At 40.5% G+C, this 23,256-nt stretch overlaps 2 protein-coding genes across 2 annotated transcripts in view; both read left to right on the top strand.

Annotated features, from left to right (window-relative positions):
• The first annotated feature begins 3,260 nt into the window (after positions 1 to 3,260).
• On the top strand, positions 3,261 to 4,289 carry TAAR5 (trace amine associated receptor 5). Its single transcript, XM_032184481.1, has one exon. The coding sequence runs from the start codon at positions 3,261 to 3,263 to the stop codon at positions 4,287 to 4,289; it is 1,029 nt and encodes a 342-aa protein (XP_032040372.1).
• Positions 4,290 to 11,605: 7,316 nt separating this feature from the next.
• The window catches only part of STX7 (syntaxin 7), a 30,650-nt gene continuing 18,999 nt past the window's right edge, over positions 11,606 to 23,256 (top strand). The window contains exons 1-2 of the mRNA XM_032184884.1: positions 11,606 to 11,692; positions 18,472 to 18,617. Of these exons, the coding sequence (XP_032040775.1) occupies positions 18,536 to 18,617 (82 nt within the window). The 5' untranslated portion in view covers positions 11,606 to 11,692; positions 18,472 to 18,535. The remainder of the gene's footprint in view (positions 11,693 to 18,471; positions 18,618 to 23,256) is intronic.

Raw genomic sequence — 23,256 nt, 5'->3', positions numbered from 1 at the left:
TAACAAGACCAATAAACTAAAAGAAAACAATATATTTTGGGTTAAGACAATCCAAAAATAAAACAAATATACGAGTTGTTCATTTCAAAGAAAACAGATAAAATATTCAAAGATATTCACTTTTTGTTTATTAACTTCGCAACTAAGATAACTTTTATTATTATTATTATTATTATTATTATTATTATTATTATTATTATTATTATTATTATTATTATTATTATTATTCATTCTCTAACCCACAATCTCTTTGATTTTAATCCTTTATCTGATTAATTTGAACAAAGATGTTACAGATGCCAGTGACTTCTTCTCCCTCTATCTTCACTTCCACATGTAATACATTTGAAGATGTCACAGTTAAATCACAGAGGTACCATTTCTGAATCTGCTGGTGTGTTCTACATGAGCACTTGAGTGGACAGAACATGGACCAGTATAACCAAGAACAAAACAGCATAAAAGCAAAAACAACTTAAATCCATATGCAGCAGGTGGAACAATTTCTTGTCAGGGCCATGGAGAAGAATTTTCCATTGTTATAAAACTGAAGGCCAAACGCTGCTATTTGTATAAGAAAAATGAAGAAAAAGTAAATGCAGTACCCAGTGGAGACCCCTGTCTGCAGGGAAGGGCACTTAGCAAGATTTTAAATGGCTTAGTGAGTATTTACACTAAATACATTCCTACATTTACCAAAAATCTGCAGTAATGGTAATACACTCATATATGATATGCTGACTTCTTCAGGAATGACCACTGCTCACTATGATGAAGGAGAGTTGTTATAGCTAGAAGACTGGAGTTTTAGGTTCACTAGCTCAATGGATGCCCATAGTAAGCCCATCACCTTCTCGTTGTATTATATTCTATTTAAGGATCACAGACTGACTCTTTCTGAAGTTGTGAGCAAAAATGGGCAAAGGGGCACCAATGAAGGCTATCCTAGAAAGTCTGTAAACCTTCGAAACTGCCTTGTCCTATTTTAAGGAGTACAGACTTCGAGGTTACCTGGAGGAACTGAGATCTTAGAGGTTATGCACAGCAGTTTCAATAAAAAAGATAGTGGTCTGTGTACGTCTTCACTGCAGGAGACTGAGTCATATCAGGCAGTACACTTTTCCTTTCATATTTTGTGTGTGTGTGTTTTCCTGCTGATTACTAGGTTGTGTAGTGCATTTGATAAGAATTCAGTTTGAGATTACATCCAGAAATGTTGTCTGAAAGAGGAAGGGGAAAGGACATCTTGAGAATGATTGGCATTTTCCATTTTATGATAATATTCTTTCAGAGCTGATACAAGTTAAAAAGCTCTTCCTGTTCTGAGCTGTAAAGACCTACATTGTCACCATCTGAGCCTTCTCTTAATCATGAACTCGTCTCTTTCCACATGACCGCATGAACAGAGAGGGGGAAAACGCAAAGCAAATTCAAACAAATAATGTGTGCAGGAATGGCAAGCTGAGATTCTTTCGTTACATGCTCATCTCTTTCAGGGTGATGATAATCACTTCAGAAGCATCATGATGGTTAGCTAGCTAGAGGGAGGACGTATTTTGACAAGGTCACAACTGTACGTCAAATTTGAATGACAAAATGTTTGAGTGAGAATGATATTCTATTACATATATAATACAGGAAGAATGAACACTACTGAGAATGTCAGAGCACCCGGGACAAAGGAGCTATTGTTAGTATCAAGAGCTATCCAAAAGCCTCTGACAATCTTAACATAAATGCTCATTTATTAAAATGGGGAAATAGGAGAAGGAGAAACACATCTCTTTGAAGTTTTATGGCCAGCCTCCAACTAAGCACAGTGCTATATTGAACTAGTCCCAATTTACACCTTTTTGCACTGGGATTTTTAATGTCCAGGCTAGCCAGGAACGTTTCCATGGGGTGAAGGTCAGCAGTGCCCCAGGATGTGCTGGTGTTAGCTGCATCTTCTTTCAGGGACATCCTAAGAGAGAAAATTCAGACAAATCTTGAGATAAATAGTCAGAGATTCAGCAGCAGCTGAGCATGCATTTGAACTGCTTTTTATAAAAAAGCATTTTTTGCCCAATACACAACAGTCTCTCTCTGCCCCTGAGGTATATTAGTCATCTATAGAGACACTCTCCCAATCTGGTTTATATAAGGTGTTGACTGATCTCACGCTTTCCACTCAGACAATAGACGTGTACTTAGAAGAGGATTTCAGTACACTGCAGCACAGCACCTATAACACAAAAAGAGATTTTGTACTGTAAGTATTCCTGATTAAAAAGCTTTATTGCTGCTGGGAAGGGTAGGAAGAGTGAGGATAATGTGCAGCTATTATACCAGTCATTTCAAGGAAAAAAAAAATACTGAAAAATGTGATGTATTTAACTGTAGCTGTCTTACTGTTAAAAATCATACCTTTCAGTTATCTGATTTATTAAAAGACTACTGGAATAATCCATTATAAGCTACTAATGTCTTATATTTCTTAAAGCTCTATTTAAAACTTAAATAACTTAAACATAAAATTTAAATAGCATTATCATAAGTAAAAAGCAATGGTAATATTTAAGGCGTATAATATTTCTCTTTGCCTTGCTGAATATTTGAATATTTGTTGTCACTCAAGTGGATATGCCCATAGCTAAGACACCATAACATGAGCAACTTGCTCTGAGAATTTTTTCCTTTGTAATCAGATGTTGCTTATTTTGTAATAACCACTTCACAACTTTGACTTAATAAAAGGATTTGTAACTAAATTGGAATTTAATTTCCAGGGAAATTCACAAGAATCAGTGTGCTATTATATTAAAGTTAGCTTTAACATGCCTCATGAGCTTTGGTTTGCAATGCCTGTTATTCCGCAGTAATTTTCCTTCTAAGGCAGAATTTCTCTTTACTTATTGATTACTCACACACCTCTGGATTTGCTGCATTCCCTGCACTACTACTATTGGATGGAAGAAAATCAAGCCAAAAATACAGAAAAAAATGATGCCACCAAAATTCAACACACTGATCTGAAGCTTCAACAGAGATACAAAACAGAAAAAACAAGCTTTTTTTTTTTTTTTTTTTTTTCCCCTCAAAATATGGAAATGGTCCACTAGCTTTAATAAAAATATTTGATTAAAAGGCATCTCTCCCTCTAACCTGCATTTTTATCTTTTTTTTTTTTTTTTTTTTTTAGGTAGTGATTCGGCACCTCTGCTGGAAGCCAACTCCTTTTCCAGGCTTGTGGCAAAGCTGGGGAAGGCACTGGGAGTGCCATGAGCTCAGCCCAGGGCCCTGGTGCTGAGAAGGGGTTGCTCATCGCCTTTTGCTATGAGGTGAATGGCTCCTGCTACAAGACCTTGCATCCCTTTGGGGTCCAGCTGGCTATTTATCTGACCTGTGCCTTGGGCACGCTGATCACAGTGCTTGGGAACTTACTTGTCATCATCGTAGTTTCCCATTTCAAAGCCTTGCATACCCCCACCAACTTCTTGCTCCTATCCCTCGCCCTTGCTGACCTGCTTCTGGGGCTGACCGTGCTGCCCTTCAGCACTATCCGGTCTGTAGAGAATTGCTGGTATTTTGGAGATGACTTCTGTAGGCTGCACACCTTTCTGGACACGCTTTTCTGCCTCACCTCCATATTTCACCTCTGTTTCATTTCCATTGATCGGCATTGTGCAATCTGTGACCCTTTGCTCTACCCCACCAAGTTCACCGTAAGAGTGGCCTGCATGTACATTGGGGTGGGGTGGGCAGTCCCTATGGTCTACACCTCTGTCTTCCTGTACACTAAAGCCATTGCAGAAGGGCTGGGACATTTTTTGCAAGATAAGCCCTGTGTTGGTAGCTGTCAGCTGCTGTTCAACAAGCTCTGGGGGTGGCTGAACTTCCCAGTATTCTTCTTCCCTTGCTTCATAATGATAGTTTTGTACGTAAAAATATTTGCTGTTGCTAACAAGCAAGCCAGGTTGATAAGCAACATGAAGAAAGGTTTTGAGTCTCAGCTACACATAGGAGCATCTAAGAGTGAAAGGAAAGCAGCAAAGACTCTTGGGGTAGCTGTAGGAATCTACCTGCTGTGCTGGCTGCCCTTTACTATTGACACCATGGTAGACAGTCTTTTGGATTTCATTACTCCCCCAGTTCTGTTTGACATCCTAATTTGGTTTGCCTACTTTAATTCTGCCTGCAATCCCTTGATCTACGTGTTTTCCTACCATTGGTTCAGGAAAGCCATGAAACTAGTCTTAACTCATGGAATCTTTTGTTCCAGGACATCTAAAGTAGACTTGTACCAATAACAAGCAGGGTTTTTGCACACACTGTAGAAAATACTGTAAGCTATATCATAGTATTTCTCATGGTTATCATTTAACATCCAGTCAGCTAGTGTTTTTCTTATTTTCTGTTTTTCTTAAAATATCTGGCTTGGGCAGATCCCAGATTTAAATAGACACACTGTTGTATGAATGACCTTCCCTTGTTAAGGTCTTGTGTTTGCTATGTGATGCTGACAAATGCTTGAAACTTGGTTGTAATCAGCCAGGAAAAAAAAAAAAAATAAATAAATTCCTTTTTCCATACTGTTCCTGCCTGTTTCTGAAGATATATATATATATATACATTTAAGCAAAGCAGGTGGTGCTGACTTAGCAAGTTACATAGGGTGTATGCCAGTTTTTAAGAACGAAGAGTATAAGGATGCAACTACAGATGAGATCAAAGCCTACCTAAGGTAGTGGCCAAAAGCAGATGATAAAACAAGATTAATCTGGTATTTTTTACATCATTTTCCTAGCCCACAGTGATATGCTCCTGAGCTAAAGGCTACAAATGGGACATACACCCTAAATTCTTTGGTGGTATCTATTCAGTCCTATGGAAACTTCACCTGTTTCATCAGTGTGTGCAAGGTGACTGCTCCATGCCTTTGAACACCCTTTTGGCCCTTCTCTGTGTCATTTTCGATCCTACTGCATAAAGGAAATAGAAGAAGGGGGGAGAGGGAGGACAGGAATTGCACAGGGTACTAAAACTCTAGATAATAATTGTTATGACTTTATTTTTGTTGCTCTTTGAATTTATTTTCCCTGATAATCCTAAAATTCCATATGCTTTTTTGTTTGTTTGTTTGTTTGCTTCCAGAGTGGGTCTGCTTATGGACATAACATATGCTTATGCTCTTGTGCTGAGCATAAAATGTCAACACAGATTCTCAGTTTTCTTCAGCTGTGTTTATGTGATTCCATAAGGCCAATTTTAAAACTGACATCTGATAAGTTGAGATCTTTGTTCAACACCAAGTTGCATGGTAAAATTTTGTACTATACATAATCAAGTTATTTTCTACCTCACTGTTATGAATATTTTATCAGAAAAAAAAATGTAGCCAGCAGCAGTAACTCTTCTGTTAAAAAAAAAAAAAAAAAAAAAAAGCATATAAATAACTGTAAAGATTTTATCTTTTTATTCTGCTAATGGTATGTAAAACTATTATTAGTTTTTAATATTTTTCAAATTACAGTGCAACTGCCTTCTAAAAAAAGTCATTCTTATAGTCATCTTATATTCAGTTGCATATTTTCTGAGTGACAAACACTAAGAGAAGAAACAGATATTAGAATCTATTATTAGAATTAGAATTAGATTAGAAATAGAATCTATGATTCTAAACACTAAAAGGGGAAACAGCTACAGAAAGGATGTAACTAATAGTAAGAGACCTGCATAGACCCAACAGCCTGCTGAAAAGCATGATTAATTTTTTACTAAATTCAGTAGGCAGTTGAATCAGGCCTATGTGTAGAAGAACAAAAGAGAAGTTGCACAGGAGATATTCTGTAGGAAATCAGGGTAATAAAGTGATTATTTTTAAGAGATTTAAGTGATTGCATCTGCATATTTTAATGTATGTAATAAAATAAACTAAATATTGAAGGCCTTTTCACTCTTTTTTTATCATATTGTTAAGCTCTTTTCATGGTAAGAAGGGTTTCCTCTACCAATTGAAAATGAGCTATTGTTTTGGGATGTTGTAATCTGTTCTGACATCTGATTGTTTCAAATCTTTTTATGGTTTGTCTATACTCTTAAGACCTCAGCCAGAAAAAAAAAATCGATGAAAAAAATCAAAAAATGGTATTCAAAACACTTAAAGCTCAAGCATATATCTAGAGGAATGAAAGAGAAAGAACACTTAAGTGCTATTTTCAGGGATGTCCTAAATGGAGACTGACCATAAATTGTCTGTGTTTTTAAATTGAGACATTTATGTAGCCTTACTTCTGTTGTTAGAGTATTTTGCAATCTCACTTCAGTCTCTCAGTGTCTGAGAGACTCCCCCATTTGCTATATTAATCTTCATTGTTTCTTAGGACAGAAACCAAAGACTCTTCTCTTTTCTACTCATGCTGCAGCAGAAGGTAAAAACCTCAACCCTACTGCACACATCTGTAGACTTTCTATGGTAAAGGTCCCAAATCCAAGCTAAAGAGAGAAACAGAAACAGGCTATTAGAGAAATCCAGGTGCCGAATTACCATAGAAATATATACAAAATCTGAAGTACATCTTTAATGCACTGTTGTGGAATAACATAATGAACATTGTGAGACGAGTTTCGAGATTAAACTCTTCAATGTAATGTGCATAGGTAGGTGTCTATAATTACAGCAAATGTAAAATGTATATAACTGATTATAGTTATAGCCAGAATGGCTGTTTAAGCTCTGGCTGTAGTCAGTGGACATCTAAGGATATGAATCACTTGCCTAGTGGCACTTAAAATGCTTTAGTGAACCTGAGATGACTACACAGGATTGGCATTCAGCAGGGATAAGTAGCAACAGGGAGCCAGGTAGAATATATATGATCATCTAAAATGGCACCAGACATCCATGTTTGGGGCATCTAGCTTAAGCATTGCATGTCGTAGAAATTTAGACATTTAGCTAGATAGAAATCTGCAAGCCTTAAATTGAACCATGTCATAGGGGTATCTTAAAACCATCTTTCATTGACACCTTTTTCTTTTGAATTCAATGCAGCCAAAGCAATAGAGAAAGGGAACTTCCACTGAGTTTACTGAGTTTTTTTTTTGTTCGTTTGTTGGTTTTTGTTTGTTTGCTTGTTTGACTCAGAGATGTTTTCTACCAGTCCTCAACAGATTACTGTCATAAATGGATTCAATTGGCTACTTCTTTTTGGAGTCCCATGGCATAATCTGTCTTTATATTTTTCTTTTTTGTATGAAAGTGGATGAGCCTCATTCCCTTGATGGGTTACCATTGCCTATGTTGCAGCAGAAGGTTTATCACACTACGAGGAGATGGTTACTAGATCTCCTTTTTGGCTAAAGAACAGGTTGGGACAATGGATAGAGGGAGAAGAACCCAGCCTATTGGTAACTACAGTGGCCAGGCAAACAGGTGAGGCAGATCTGGAAGGGGCCATGATCACTGTCCTCTTCTTCATTGCATTTTAAAGCAGTGACATTTTTATAACCACACCTCTTACCCCTTGCCTTTGATGTTTACATAGCCTAGTTTTATCATGATTCCTCTCTGTGTTTATTTTTCTCTGTGGTTTTGAAAAGCAATGAAGGCAATTATAAATTTTAAAATGACAATGATGATGAGCTGTAAAATGATGGAGATTGGTTGCTCAACAATGACCTCATTTTCAAAATGAAAACCTATCAGATTGTATCAGAGTCAGTTGCTAACCTCAAAGTCCATAGATTTTATTTTTTAATATCTTTTCTTTTGTAGATTTGTGTTTCTTTATCCAAACAAAATATTATCATTTAATTTTATGCCTTGTATAACTCTTTATCATTTTGAAACAATCTGGCTGAAGAGAAAGACTGTTTATTTCCAGGAACCCCTGTTAATTAAAGACTAGGCTTTGCAATAATAATGTCAGCTCATTTCACTAGCGCAGATACAAACATATTGTGACCTTTGAGAATTAAACAGCAAGGCAAAGAAAGATTTAAAAATAAGTTGCTAGTAAACCTTTTCTTAAACCTTTTTTTTTTTTTTTTTTTTTTTTTTTTTTTTTTTTGGAAGCATTATTAGTGTGCTGGGAACAGATTTTTTTCTCTGGTTATTTAAAATATGTACTATATGTTAATTGCTGTTGCTGTTGAGAGTAAGTACCAGTCTAATTAACATGCAAATGGTCAATTGAGTTTTTTAAGCAAATTTATAGGCCGTTCTGCGACGTAATTAGCCCACAAGCTTGCTCAGGCTGGAAACAGTCATCTGCCAAAATTTGGAACAGCATCTGGTGTAACAGGAACCTAATCTCATTTCAGGATTTGAAGCTGATAGCGTAATTAAATCAGCAAATGTAGACAACAACAATAACAGGAATTCTTCGTGCTGATGGAATGCATTAACAACAACTGTCTGAGAAGGCCTGCTAGACAATTTGCCGTAGGTAGCAAATACAGGTAGTATGGCTCTCTATATCTAACGTCAGAGGCACATGAATGAAATGTGATAGCAGAGAATGACATTTGCCCATAAGGTAAATTATGCACCGCATACACACCACTCACACCTGAGAGAGAGGACACTCATTAGAAATACAAAGACAGGGTTGGGTTTCCTCCCTGTTGCGTTGTCATGCGTCATGCAGGCATGAAGAGCTGCTAAGTCCCTGTGTCACAAGCAGCTCTGACGCCTCTGCCACCCTGTGCTCCCTCACCCTCCACCCAGGGACAACACCTTGTAGGAGCAAGAGGACGCCAGGATGGAGGCAGGAAGGTGGAGTAGACCATGGACTCAGACACTGGGTGAGGAGGAAGGGGTGTCATTTCCAAATCACACTACATTGGTCTTGGTCTAATTTAAAACACTTTCAAATATCATATACCACGATAAATACGAATAGCATATTTTTGAAATGACACCCTATTAGTTCAGTTTTACATGCAATAACAGGAATAAAAAATGGCATATACTTTGATCTTCACAGTCAGTGAATATCCAGAGCATCCTCCATGGTATCTGCTGAATATTCAGAATATCCTCCACGCCGTGTCTGTTCATGCCATGGTCTCAACATTTGTCCCTTCTTTCTCCAGGCCTTTTCCAATTTCATATAATCAATTGATCATGCTCCAAAAGAAGTAGGAAATGTATTCTGTAAGTAGGTGAACATGTGGTCTGAACTCAATACTCAGGTAACACAGAGGTGGGAGCTGTGGGAACTACGCTAATGGCATGAGTTCATAAATAAAATTGTGTAGCAGCACTCCTTTCTTGCAGCACTGAATATAACACTTAGCAATGGCTTCTTCACAGTTCCTGACCATACGTTATGCACCAGTGAAAACACTCGTATTTGCTAGCAAAAGAAATTATGCAAAAACTGAATATACTGCCATTTTAGCTAAAAGGGTAAATCAGAAAACAGATAACATTTTCCCAGTGTTGTTTTAAGGACCCAATCTATACCAGTACTCAGTCAATAAATAGGACCTTCTGGCTGGTCTCTTAACTGTATCTTATTTTGTATGATTCTATTATAGAGGCCATTTAAATATTTTCAGAGTAAGGACAATGTTGTTATGGAAAGGTTGTATTATAATCCAGCTTCCCTCCCAACCTGTAATATCTTTGTAGCAACTGGTTACATTAAAGAATAACAAATAACATCACAAACATTTTTAGTTATTAAACAATAAAAGGTGAATACTAGGTGAGCTAAGACCCTGTAAGAACCAACATTTTGTACATAAAACACCCAGTGTCTCTAGGAAAGCATTTCCATAGAGAATGAACATTGATCTATGACTGTGTATTACCTCCAAACTACAGAAAGAGGTACCAAAATGGTGATCTGCAGATAAAACATTGTTACTCATAAAGGCACTCTGCTCCATTTATTATTACTATTTTATTATTGATATTGGAAGTACATATTTGAAATGAGATAGTAAAAGATGTATTGTTTTCTGGGGAAAACTGACAGTGAGCCCAGCTGAGGCTTCACAAAGCAGGAGTGGCCTGGCTTGGTCAATAGAGTTTTTATGACCGCAACTTGGAGATAATAATAAAGGCAAGGCCTTAATTCAGAAGGGAAGTGCATTACACTCTCATTAGTGCACCGTCTAGTGGGATAATCCTGGATAATCTCCAGTGTTTCAGCAATGTGGGGGTAAATTTTCCAATGCAGCACTGCTAATCAAAATGGCATATTATAACTAGAATGAAGTTATATATAGTCCTGCATCAAATGAGAAGACAGGCACGTCACAATGTTTTTAGATGTTTCCAAGCATCAATTAACTTAAATATATGTAGACTTACTAGTGTTGGAGTTGACATTGTCTTTCATTTGAGCATTCTTTGAGAAACATTAAAAAACACCAATGTAAAGGGTACTTTTTCAGACTTTTTACTTCCACTGCATTGTGTTTGTATTTTATTGGACTTTATTAGTGTTACTTGGTCACAATGTTATTAAGGTTTTCACTGCTCAAGTTATTTATAAATGTTAGCAATGACCGAGATCTGTGGTGTAGCAGAAGTAAACTCCCGTGCCTGTGGTGCAGCTCCAGGGGAGGAGGAGGAGTGCACTTTCCAACTTCCTCAGGCCAGGCTGGGTGTTGTAGAGGAGATGGCATTCCCTGACACCAGTACTGTGTGGTTTGCTCTGCAGCATTTAATGTGTGAGAGCATCTCACAGATTAAGCAGCCCAGCCTGTGGGGCTCTGGGGAACATCCGATCCTGTAATTTTCCCTTTGAAAAGCGGAGCAGGATCCAGTAGCATTCCTAGCTGCCGTGCAGGCCTACAGGCTCATCTGTCGCTTGTTCTCAGGTAACTGGGTCAGCCCCATGTCCCAGCTTCTGGCTCTGCCTCCCATTGCTTCAGCTTTTTTAGGCATCTTTAAACATATTTTTATTTCCCGCTCACCTTCATCTTACATCTAAGTGCCCACCTACTTCCATACATCCATACAGATGTGGTGATCAAGACTGAAGGTCATGCAGGAAACTAGCCTAATGACAGTGCGTGCTTGTTTCCCTGTGCACACTTTCTCCAGAACTCCTGATGCATCTTTTCCTGACCTTACATTCTCACATCCCCCTTCTTTTCCACTCATGCCGGACTGTGCTTTATGGAGAAACTGGCGAGGTGCACGAGTGCATTTTCTCTGTGGAGCGTCCTTTACACACCTGAGACTGTGTGAGGTGCGAGAACCATGAGGCCGGCCTGCTGGACATCCCTTCCCACCCGGTTAGATCAAAACACTCTCTACGAGCCTACAAGCAGTCAGATACATATATTTTATTTATTTTTGATGCTAAAAACTGGAAACCTTGGTCTTTACAAACATTGTGTGACGGGTGACAAGCGGGCTGCCCCCACCGCCCCTCGCCGCGCCCTCCACCCGGGCTGAGGCGGCCACACGGCAGCGCCCCCTGCCCGCAGCCTTCCTCTTCATCCCCTTCTCCTTCCTCTTCCTCCTCCTTCCTCCTCCTCCTCCTCGGCCGGGCCCTGCCCAGCCCCGCGGCCGCTCCTCCCCACGCCGCCGCCGTCATGTCGGGCCCCCGCCCAGCGGCAGGACGGGGCGGCGCAGGGCAGCCCGGCCCCGTCCTCCCTCCCTTCCCCTCTCCTCCCCTCCCTTGCTCGCCCGTCCTCCCTCCGCCGCCCCAGCCGTGCCCGCTGGGACCAGGCTCGCCGGGGCCGGGTAAGGGCAGCGGGAGCGGGGCCGCCTCCGTGCCCCCTTCCCCGGGGGGCTACCGGGGGGGGCAGCGGCGGGGAGGGAGGCTGGAAGCGGGGAGCCACGGCCTGGCGGTCAGGCCTCGGGGGGTTTGCGCTGCCTCCTGCCCGGGGTAGGGGGGTGGCATCTGGGGGGGCTCCGTGCCCGCCCTGGTGTCGTGCCCGTGGTGGGCAGGTGGGGCGGGCAGGGCAGCCCCTGGGCGCCGGGTTTGGGGTGGGTGCTGGCGATGGAAGGCAAGGGGAGAGTCGCCCTGTCCTGCTTGTACGTGTGCCTGGTAAGGCAGCGAGAGGCATCTCTGCTGGCCTTGCGGGAAAATGCCAAGTAATGCTGCTGCTTGGTGGCTGACAGTGGAGAGAAACTCAAAAAAAAAAAAAAATATCAGGAGCTATATTTCATCCTCAGCATCCCGGTAGGCCGTGGAGAGGCCTGCCATGGCATGGAGTGCCATGGGGCTGATGTGAGCGTGTGGCCCACAGCGATGGGGCTGCCCCCGGGGAGCTGAGGGCGTGCAGCCCGCTGATCCCTGCTGCCGGTCCCTCCGTGGCTCCCCGTGAGGTGTTGCGTGTCTGTCTCCAGCACGAGCAGCTTGCTGCCTTGCGACAGCTCTCGGGTCCCTTCTCATCCCTCCTGGTCCCACCGGTGTGATTCCAGTCCCCGGCGTTCGGCCTCCTCTTGGCTCCTAAGAAACGCAGTTCCCTCTGCTGAGGCATTTCCCTGAGAACTAACGTGTTACTAAGCTCCTATGTATGCGTGTATGCTCTTCCTCTACTTAGTTCGTCATAAATATTGATCTGGATGAATCGGACAACGATAAGCACGTTCTTTTTTTAGCCGTGTATGGTCCAAGAGGCCCAACAGTATTCCAGGCCTCCCTAATTTTATTTTACACCGGAAAGTTTTAACGCTTATGCTGTAAATGTAACTCTTACGTCTTTGTTGGAAGAGAATTATTTCTAGGGAAATGACCATAGCGCTGACCGCTTACACAGTCTAATAATTCTCTTTTATCTTAAAAACATAAAAATACATGTAGTTGTGGTGTAAGTTTGTTGTTGATGTGTTTCAGCATGACTAGTGAGGCAAGGCCGAGGGAGTTGGGCAGACTGGGATAGGAAGGTACTTTCTGACATCTTCTGTGTGAGTGTTGCCGCATTAGAGAGAAGCAAATTTTAATCAAACTTTGCTTGCTTTTTTGTTCCCTCTTTGGATTTAAGCTTACTTCTACCTGAAACCAGATGATAAAAGACAATCTGGAAAGTTTATTTATTTATTTTAAGCAGGCAGAGAGGAGTTAACCTTGGTGCTGTTCTGTTTGCACGTTCGTTATGCTCCATAGTTTTGTGTTACAGAAGCCCCCAGAGTGCCTCTGTGGGACCAGGCATCCAGCACATCAGGACCTGTAGAACACAAAGTGGAAAACGTGGTCTGTTTCGCCAAGTATTTTAGTCCAAGCACGGGGGGGAGAAGATGCATCCAGACACAATGAACTTACCTCACTCATTCACCCTGGAGAAAGTAGTGACAGCCAGTAGTGACAGCATACCTTACAGTATACAGTCTGTCCCTTGTACAAGAGCTTTACGGTTGTTGGTTTTATAAATTTAATTTTACTGCAGAATTACTGCCAAGGTCAGCAAAGATGCTCTCTAAAGAGCGTGATGTGTTTTGGGCTGCCTTATAGAGGAGCCAGAGTCACTCTGTGGATGCATCCTGTCTCATCTCAGTATTGGCTGGTAAAATCTGCTGAGGTGGGGTGGGCTGAGCTATGCCCTAGTGCGGAAATCTTACTAACTGGTGCTGTTACTGTGATGCAAGTCTTCTATAGCTAACATTGTGACTGTTTGGTCCAGACTGGTGTTTTCACCCTATTTGAAAGATGTAACTATTTATTTTTTTTTTCCCCTTTTGGGCAGAGAGTAGTTTACAAAGGAAGGCACATTTAGGAATTGTTTAGGAAAAGCTTTGTTTCTGTGACCTTGTTTAAAAAACAAAAGCACATCTAAGAAATCCACATGACTTGTCTTGAGATATTTAAAGGCACAAAATCCTAATTCATATTTAAATTTTCAAACATGTTAATTGAATGCAAAATGTAGTTTTTGCATACTGAAAGTTAAAGATCCGTGTAAACATTTCTAGGTCCTGATCCTAAAGTATTGCTTAAATAGTAAAACCATTGCTTAAATGTTCCTTATCTTGATGTTGTGTATTGGTAACTTTTGTAGGAGAAGGAGAACTGTTAGAATATCTGATGGAGAAAATGCAAAGCGAATCTGTTTTGTATAAGATGCTTATTAACTCTAGCTTACCAGAGCCTGTAGTGGAGTTGGGTGATGGCTGCTGAGCTCCAGGGCATCCTCTGCTCGTCAAATCACATCATTTTGTCCCGAGGAAGCTTTCAAGGATGGCGCCAGGGAGCTGCTTGGTTGTAGAGATCCCACTTCTTTGGTCAGCAGAAAGAAGTCTCTGCAATCAGCAGTGATCTTACTGGAAATAGCCAAGGGAAAAATGGATTTTTTCTGTGCCTGATAATCACTTTTCTAGAAAGCAAGTCGATAGTAAGGTGCATTAGTGGGTTGGGATAGTAGGAATGCCTGTGATAAGTAGGAACTCGTTAATGTAGAAATTAGGAAAAATATTTACTGGTCCTTTGAATACTTTAAATTTCATGTATGTACAGCGGGGTATTGCTTCAAGCAGTAAGTGTTCTTTTTTTTTTTTTTTTTTTTTTTTCACTTGTACCACTCAATTCTTTGGACTTTTTTTCAGAGGTTTGACAAGCCTCATTGCCTCTAAGCATGATCACAACCAGAACCAAAGATGGCAAACAGAAGATAAAAGGTACAATCAAAGTCTCGCACCAGGCTGAAACTTTTAGAGGAACTGAAGACCACCACAAGTGTAGCTGTGTTCCAGTTTGAATGCAAAGTGTACTTCCCTGATCTGCACCATCTTATTAGTTCCCATTTAAAAAGTCATGCAAGCAGTAATACCAAAATGCTTCATGGTGGAGTAGTTAAACATTGTGGAACCGAAAAGGGATAATTTCTATGGAAATGCAGAACCCTGATGAAGGCTCCCGTTGCCCTTGTCTAGAAGGAAGTGCTTGGTACTTCCTTCTAGTTTATTTTCCCTGGTGGTTGAAATCCTGACCCTTGCCACTGGCAGGACTCCCCTTGACTTCCTCAGGGTCAGCTGTCGGTGTTTCGGAGGGGTGTGAGTAACTCGGGGCTAACAAGTGAGGGGTGCGTGAGTGGAGGTGGGGGTCTGTCAGTACGGACGCCTGAGTTGCTGTAACTAGAATGAGGAAGAAGCTCACACTTCCCGTTTGTGGGTGTGTTTTTGTTGAGGGGGGTGGGGGCTGTTTTTTGTTTTAAATAAAAGTAAATAGAAATTTTTCCATGCCTTTGGCCTGCTCTGTGGCTGGGAAGTGATGAAAGCTGATGGCTGACCACTGAACCCCTCTTTCCCGTCTGTTCCTCAGACTTGTCAGAGACCAGGAGCTTACCCTACCACCAACTTGTCTTATTCCTGTGCTCTGGAATACCACTGCGGGTGGAAGAGTTTGTATGAGTTGAGACAGCTGTGAATTCACACTGCTATCCTACAACATGACTATAAATATAAGTGTTTTTCCTTGCCCGACCCGATGCCCTTCCTTTTTCTTTTTACTGTAACTTTTTCAAATGACCCAGTGGACTTCTCAAAGAAGCAACTTGAGAAACTGAAAGAATATTCGCATTTTAGACATACAGTTGCTTTGTTAGAAACATTGTCACACTACCTGCAGTTGTATGTCAAAAGCCAAAGCTGTTTCATGTTGTGGAGAAGCAGAAAGCTTTTTAAATACCAAGTTCCATTTAGAAAATACAAATCAATTGGGTCAACTGTTATCGTTTTGTGCGTTGTTAAAATGAGAACTATAGAAATAGCAGTGGAGATGTTCAGCTGCCAGTTACAAGTGGGTCACAGACTCAGTACTATACAGCGTAATCTAATTACAGTTGTAATTTTACTCCTCTCACCTATTCTAGATAGGGTGCTGTTTCTTCATTAGAGAGGACTACACGTGCTAACCTGTATCCTGTGGACTTCACAGTATTATCATCTGAACATCCTCTCATTATGTGTTGTTTGGCTGCCCAGCTGTGTAGCCAGAAAGTTGAAAAGCTCCAAGCCTTGTGTGTTTTATAATCTGTATATTGATGGAGCACCACAGTAAAGGGCAATGCAGCTTCTTTAAAGATACCCAAATGCAGCTATAGAAATTTTCAGGACAAAAAAAGTCAAGCACTTTCCTTTTGTCAACGCTTGAATGGCTGAAAAAAAAAAAAAAAGTTACATGCAGCTGCCTGGTGAATACATATGTGAGGGGAGAAAAAACAGCCCTAAAGGACTGTTTCAGTTCTGCAATGTTTTTGCACAAGATGATTGGTCTCTTGCTGGCTCTTCTGCTCAGCAACTGCATTTTAATGTTTAACTTTTAACATTAAATATAATATTTAACTAAAAAGTATTTTTAGCCAGTACTGGCATTCCAGTCAGCATGCTGCTAACATGTTTAGGAACAGTTGTAACTTCCAAAAAAGAAAAAGCAGTGTCAACAGCTTAGAGAATTTCTCTTTTTTTGAACTGACATCTTTTAGGTGTCTTATTTGGATTTTATGTCTGTGATTGACTAAGTAAAGAAATTCTATAATTTCAGTGGGAAATACAATGTACTAAGCTGTCGAGCCATTCACTTGCTATAAATTTTACAAGGGTTTGGGCTTAAAATACAGATTCAATGCAATATTGCCTGGAGTTTCCAAAGAGATCAAGGGTTGTTATGCTAACTTTGGTCCAGACAAGTGGGATTTAGGCTGTCTGACTTCAAGCTTTAGCCTGTGACCCAAAATAACTTGCATCTGCATGCAGTACACACTAAGATAGGAAATACACTGCAGAGTGACTTGTGGGTGACTGTACAGCAAGTACGTAGAAGAATGCAAATACTCTTGCTGTCTCTTCATCTGCAGGCAGATTGTTTATTACTAGGGGATACTTCAGGGCCTGAAGCCTCCAGACAGGAATTGGGACCCTTCCCAAGGACATGGAGGGTTTGTCTGCACGGTAGCAGCAGCTCATTCATCTAGCACAGGTAACGTGCCCTGCAGGGCAGCACTTGTGAGCCAAGCCTCTAGTTGTATCCATGGTGCAGTTCTGGCACGGGACGTTTTGTGGGGCTGACCAGTGCAATCTCTTGGCAACTCTGCCAGGAATGGTGAGCACAGGAAGGTTTGGTTTTCTTTCACCCACAGCTGCTCTCCCAGACAGTCATGTGAGAACAGGCCTGTTGTAAAACAACTGGGGTTTTGCTGCACTGTATTAATATATGGCATTTCTGAAGGTGAAAAAAGTTACATTTGGCATCAAGAGTTGTAAATTAGCTTCTTGTGTTCTGTTGTTTTGTATTACTTTTTCTTTAAAAAGTTTGTAAGGACTTGAGTGGCTTGAGTTTGCAGACCATACAGCCGGTATCACACTTGACAAGTCAGTTGGCTTTCTCACTCTGTTTTAGCAGTGCCTTTTAATGAGAAGCTGATAGCCCAGGAGAAGAGCACTCTGCATAGAAGGCGCACGGTCTGGGTCAAACAGTGGGAAACGCAGGGAACTGTCGAGGTTAAAATGTTAAACTAGTGAATGTGATGTGCAGAGGATTGGAAAGGGTGAAATAAACGAGGCGTGACCTGTCTGAAATTGTGGGTTTGAGTGCATATGCTTGATTAGTCTGCGTCCTCACTGCAGAGTGGATGAATGCCAGTTTCAATTTGCACATGTATCCTTAGCTAATTTGGATTTAGAGCATCATTGAACTTGGGCTGGAACTGGGGCTGTGATGAAGGAAAGCAGACTGGGATGTTTGCAGTTAGTTACATGCTGTGTAATTGCCTGTGTGCCCTTTTAGGGCAAATGTATTTGTAAGTATATTTGTGTTACTGATTTTTGGCCTTTTAAAATAAGGTATGATAGTCCTTGGTGCAAAAGACACCCCTACAAATGCATTTGTGTACCCAGACTGCAAAAAAATGAGTTCATCTTGAGAAATACAGCAGCTGAAAAGGTATAATATAGCAATTCACAGAATTCAAGTGAAACTAATTACAGCTAAAACTGAAATTGGTAAAGTCATTGGTGGTAGGAGGACACAGGATGCCTCATTCACTCCCATACCTTACAAGAAAATGCCATTGTTTTTCGCAGCAATTTAACATGCTGTGTTGTTTTGGTGGGATAAGTAATATATGGTATGGAAATAACCATGCAATTGGTTTGGGGCGTAATTCCTCAGAGGTTTTGGCACTCACAGAATAAAAGTTCAACTTTTTCTGTAATGGCAACAAATGAAAACGCATACTTTTCCTTTGCTTACACCAGGGAAAATGTTAGAAGTTTGACAACAGAAGTAGTTTTTGTGATGTAGCAGCTGTAGAGTAATTGCAGATCTTAAGCTGTGAATTTTAATAAACTTAACAGTTATCTTACTGTGGGAAATTTTAAAAGGATGTCACGTGTCACATTTGTATTTAGCACTTACTTAAGAAAAGTTTTGTTGAATTCTGTTTTGAAGTACTCTGCAGAAGAAGGTAAATGTTAGTATATGGAGTTTTCTTTAATCTTTTCCGCTATATTTTTTTTTTATGCTGATGAAGACCTTTGTAAGTGAATGAGCAAAACGTAACTCTCTTTTCTGGGTGTGATTTTAGGTGTGCTTAACAGGTGGAGACCCATTTCCATCGTGGATGATCTTGACAGTAAATCTTCTCAGCCATGTCGTACAGTGCCGGCTTTGTGGATCCTAATCAGCTAGCCCAGCGCATAACTTCTAACATCCAGAAGATCACACAATGCTGTAAGTTGAATTTATGCACGTTGATACGAAACTTCAATAGTGGCGCCCCACGTTCTATGTTAGTTTCTCAGACTCATTCATGGGAATTCACTCCTTGACCTCACCTGCTCATTTGACATGTTTGTGGCACACCACAACGCAGATGGAGACCTTCAGATGTGTGGTTGAATGTGATGTGCACTGGAGAAGTGCAGCATCACTCTGTATTCACAGAACAAATGTATAATTAGTAAGACGGCTGCTGGTAAAAAGCCAGTTTTGTTCTGGCCAGTTACATGGCACCTTAAGATTGTAGGTTGGGGTGTTTGCTGAACAAGGATTGCCTCAAATATTTGCTGGAGCTTGAAGTGCCTATCAGAGACTGAAGGCATGGCCTTACAGCTTGCCCTTGGAAATACATACTTAATGTGCAAGTAAGGTTATGCAAGCGTTAACGTGCCTTTGCTCAGACTCATCCCACCTAATGTTTTAGCCACCTAACTAAAGTGTTAAAGTTAGAGGTAAGTTAGGGCAGTTAGGGTTCTCAGTTGTATCCTCGTTTCTCCATTTTCAGTTATCTCTCTGATAGGTTTATTTTATATGAAAAGTAAATATAAATTGATTTTGTGAATTATGCAAAGAGTACTGTTTGTCGTAAGGGAGCTAGCCATCAACAGCTAGGTTTTGGCATGCGTGGTTGTAAAGTTTTGAAGGACTTCATGCGTGTGTAGGATTAAAACTTCAGATGAAGTCTGATCAGTTAAGTGTATCAGTTTTAATTAAAACTTTGATCTTTGTTTTGCTAGACAAATTTTAGGAGTTGGTACTTGTAGCACAGCTTGGTGACACAGATTGGGCTGAAATTTCTTTAAATCTTTATTTCCTAAGTCATTAAATCTTTTACAAAGAAAAATTTTAGTTTTGCTTTATTGAAAAGTTTCTGTACATTCGGGTTCTGTTCCCTCAACTAAAAATTGGCTCTGTAAGCCCTTGTGCTTTGTTTCCTGAAATCCTCTCAGTCGGTTCTGTAGTCTTTCACTTTACAGCATCATGGCTTCTTCCAGAGGCATCTTCCAGCCTGTGGTAGACACATTCGTTTTATTGTTTTTGTTTTGTTCTGTTTTTTAGCTTTCCCCTCAATTATCTACTTGTTTTCAGGTTTAGATTGGGCCATCTAAGGGCTTGAATACTTTTTTAGCTATTATTACTATTAGCTATATTCCTGATTTAGGCAGTACTGTGCTTCAGAGGTTTCATGATAAAACAGCTTTATAGGAAGCAGCATTGGTTGGAATTAAAATATTTACAGTAGTACTTTACAACTTCTAGGTTGAATTGTTTAGCCCTGCCAAAAGTAATGCGTTTGATCTGGTTCTTGGTTAACCGGCTTTAATATACCACACATATAAAAGATCAAAAGCATACATTAAACATCAAGCACTTCGTAATGCATCTGCATGCTACCGCTGCTATATTGATACTTGTGTTCCTTACCTCCTGTCTTTCCTAATTCGTTAGCCCACTGTTACTGACCAACAAAGGTCTGTGCTGGTTAAGCACACCAGCAGTGAAATCAACTGGAGGTATTTGTTTTTGGTTTGGGCTGTTCTGCGTTAATGGAGAGGATCATTTAAATCAGGTAACAGCTGGGTTAGCTTAGCACTCTTTTAACTTTAAGGAACAGATTTTATTGATCTGTTGATCCAATCATGCAGTTGATTTATGTTGAAAGCGTGTTAAGAGTTGTAGATTGCTTTTGCCTTGAATAAGCTGCTGGTAAATTGGTACAGTTGATGCTGGTTGTAATAGGCTCTCCAAGTTTCCTTGGGAAAGAGTGCACTGATTGGTGATTTTTAAGGACCCTGAAGCTATAAACTCTCTTGGAAACTTAAGCCAGGAAGGCAGCTGGATGTCTCAACCTCTAGAAGGTTCTATGGAAAGATTTGCTCAGCTGTTCTTTAGAAAGCAAGGATCCTTGCTCTGTTTTACATTTCCAACACTTCTGTAGAAAAAAGTGATTATGACATCCCATAACAACGTCTGGGGAGTGGAGTCTACTTTCCTCAGCCTGAAAAGATCCAAACTCATGTTTTGCCTATCAGCACCGTCTGTGAGCTGAGATTGAGGGAACTAGTCTGGAGCGTTTCTCTATGCTGTTTGTTAAAAGCAGTTGGAATTGCAAAAATAAAGGCTTCAAGGCTCTCTTTGGTATTCAGTGCAGAGTGGCAGGCCTTAGGCAGAAGAGGCAGAGAGGTATAGAGAGCTCCAGCCTGTCTGGTTTGCAAGTGGTGTACCTATTATCAAGGTTTTTTAATCAGTTTTATTGAAGGAGCAGTAATAACAGAACGTGGTTTCATAGGTCACACTCTCACCTACATGGTAGCATAATGACAGCTGCTATAACGTAAGCAAAATCTTTTTATCTTCCTTCAGGATGTACCACTCTCAAATACTTCGTATTGGTCGCTCGTTTACTGCAACTGGATAGACAAGGGAAGAGAGTAATTCACAGAAGCGAGATGAGCCAGCAAAAAAATATTTCTTTATGGCAAACCAAGTCCCTCCTGCTTACAGATTTTTGCCAGGGATGTAGGGATATAATAGGAATATGCCTATTAAGGTGAGAGCATTGAGTCTATTTTGTGATTTTTTTTAATTTTTTCTCAGTACAAAACAAAATCTGATCTTTCAGCAAATGGAAACTTGAGATTAAAATAAGTAAAACAAAAAGCCTAATTTAAAAGCTTTAAAATATGTTTATTTCAGGCTTCCTGAAAGTGTGACGATGAAGGTCAACAGTTATTTGAATCTGACGGAATAATTTTTTTTGTGTGTAGCAAAAAGAGGGAAAACATTTGGTTTTCAAACAAGCTCCAAATAGAAGCAGATTGGGAGTTGCATTAATTTACAAGGGCAGTTGCACAGCTGTAAGAGTAGGAAAGATAGGATTGAAGGAGTAGGAGCCCCTTCTCAGCTGGAGAGATTTGTGCACTTGTGACAGGGACTATGCAAGATGAAGTAGCTAGCTGTGGGTTTTGTGTTGTTTTCCCCCCCCACACACACACACGTTCTTCTCAAGCCTCTCTCCTATGTGTGGGTCATTGAGGAAGCAGACTTCTGTGCTTTTGCTTTGCTTCTAAGTCGTTTTTGTTTGTTTTTGCACAGAGCTACAAAATTTTGTACAATGCCCAAAGACCAAAAATAGCACGGGCTACGTAGGTAACTATTGTGGCTCCACTGATGTCTGCAGACTGTGCTTAGGAGCTGTTGCTTTCGAGGCAGTACAGCAGCATGCTGCATTTTGATAGAGAGCTCAAAACAAAGCCTGGTGTTGATAAAGCACAACCAGTCTTTGAGTTAGGGGAATTTCCGGTACAGAAGCTAATCAAACAGATACAGAACTCACACCAGTGCAGCTGAGGCACTCCTATTCCCTCACTGCTCCTCCCTTCCCAGCTCCCCGAATTCATAAAGGTTGCGGTAGGGTTTCGCCCAACAGTAGCTGTGAAGTTGGTAAGAATGTCATAATCTACCCTTGCTTGGTTCTGACAAGGTTAGCGATAGAGTATTTGACTTGTTCTTGTACACTGAAAATCAGCCCTGCTGGAGAAGCACGTGCTCAGCACACCAAAAATGATTTAAAAATAATAATAATAGTCATTCAGTAGCCAAAATCAGATATGGCTGGGGTGAGTCTGTCTAGCTTTGAGAGATTCTTTCTCATAAAGACTCTTGCATTCAGCTGACTACTTATTTTCTGTTTGTTGAGGCAGCACAATCATCAGTTCGCATAAAACACATTCCCAAAAGGTCGACCTCAACTGGCAGAGATGGCCTTCTGTGATTCTTTTATCATGTGATGCCTCTCCTGTGACAGCAAGTTTGTCTAATTTCTGGTACATCCCAAGCATTCTGTAGGCCAGTATTTTCACTGGATGTTGTTAAAATAGGAGCTGAATTACATGCATCATATGACTTTCCATTTTGCTTTATGTAACTGTAGAAAATCATAACCATAGACTAAGCCCTGAGGAATATTAGAGTTCTGTTCTATGCCTTTTACAGGCTGAAACATTCATGAGAAACTGTTTCTTCCACCATGTTTGTATCACCAACAGATTCACATGAATATTTTTCAGCTAAAGAAGGACACAGATGGCCATGTGAAAGGTAAATAAAATCACCGAGGTGTTGAAATCACAGCCTGTAAGAAAACAGAATTCTGTTTTGTCTATGTGTACAGTGTGGTTTTGTACAGGTGTGATTTTAAAGCAAGTAGGGCTTGCTGAGACTATAACAATGGTATTGCTACAAATTTCCAATTAGCTGCAGTTAATGAGAACTGGACTTTGTGGGAATTAGTTGAAATATACCTTTTTTTTATTGTTGGTGCTGTCATCAGGAAGACTTCTTGGATCTAGGGTGAAATTTCACTCTTTAACTGATTTCAGTAAAACCAGGAAAAGGCTGGTTACTTAAGGAGGTTAAGTTCTGGTCCTTTGCATTTCCTTTTGTGGTCTTTCCCAAAGCTGAGGAATTGAACTTGATTGAATCTGCTATATCCAAATCGTAACCTGAATGTAAAGGGTAAGAGGAGGAGGAGGGATTCAGATACTTGAGATCTTCCTAAATGTGTTTCTTTCTGTAATGAGGTGAAGTC

The sequence above is a fragment of the Aythya fuligula genome, chromosome 3, assembly GCF_009819795.1.
Source record: "Aythya fuligula isolate bAytFul2 chromosome 3, bAytFul2.pri, whole genome shotgun sequence".
Classification (NCBI taxonomy): Eukaryota; Metazoa; Chordata; class Aves; order Anseriformes; family Anatidae; genus Aythya; species Aythya fuligula.
This window is presented reverse-complemented; position numbering and strand designations above follow the sequence as displayed.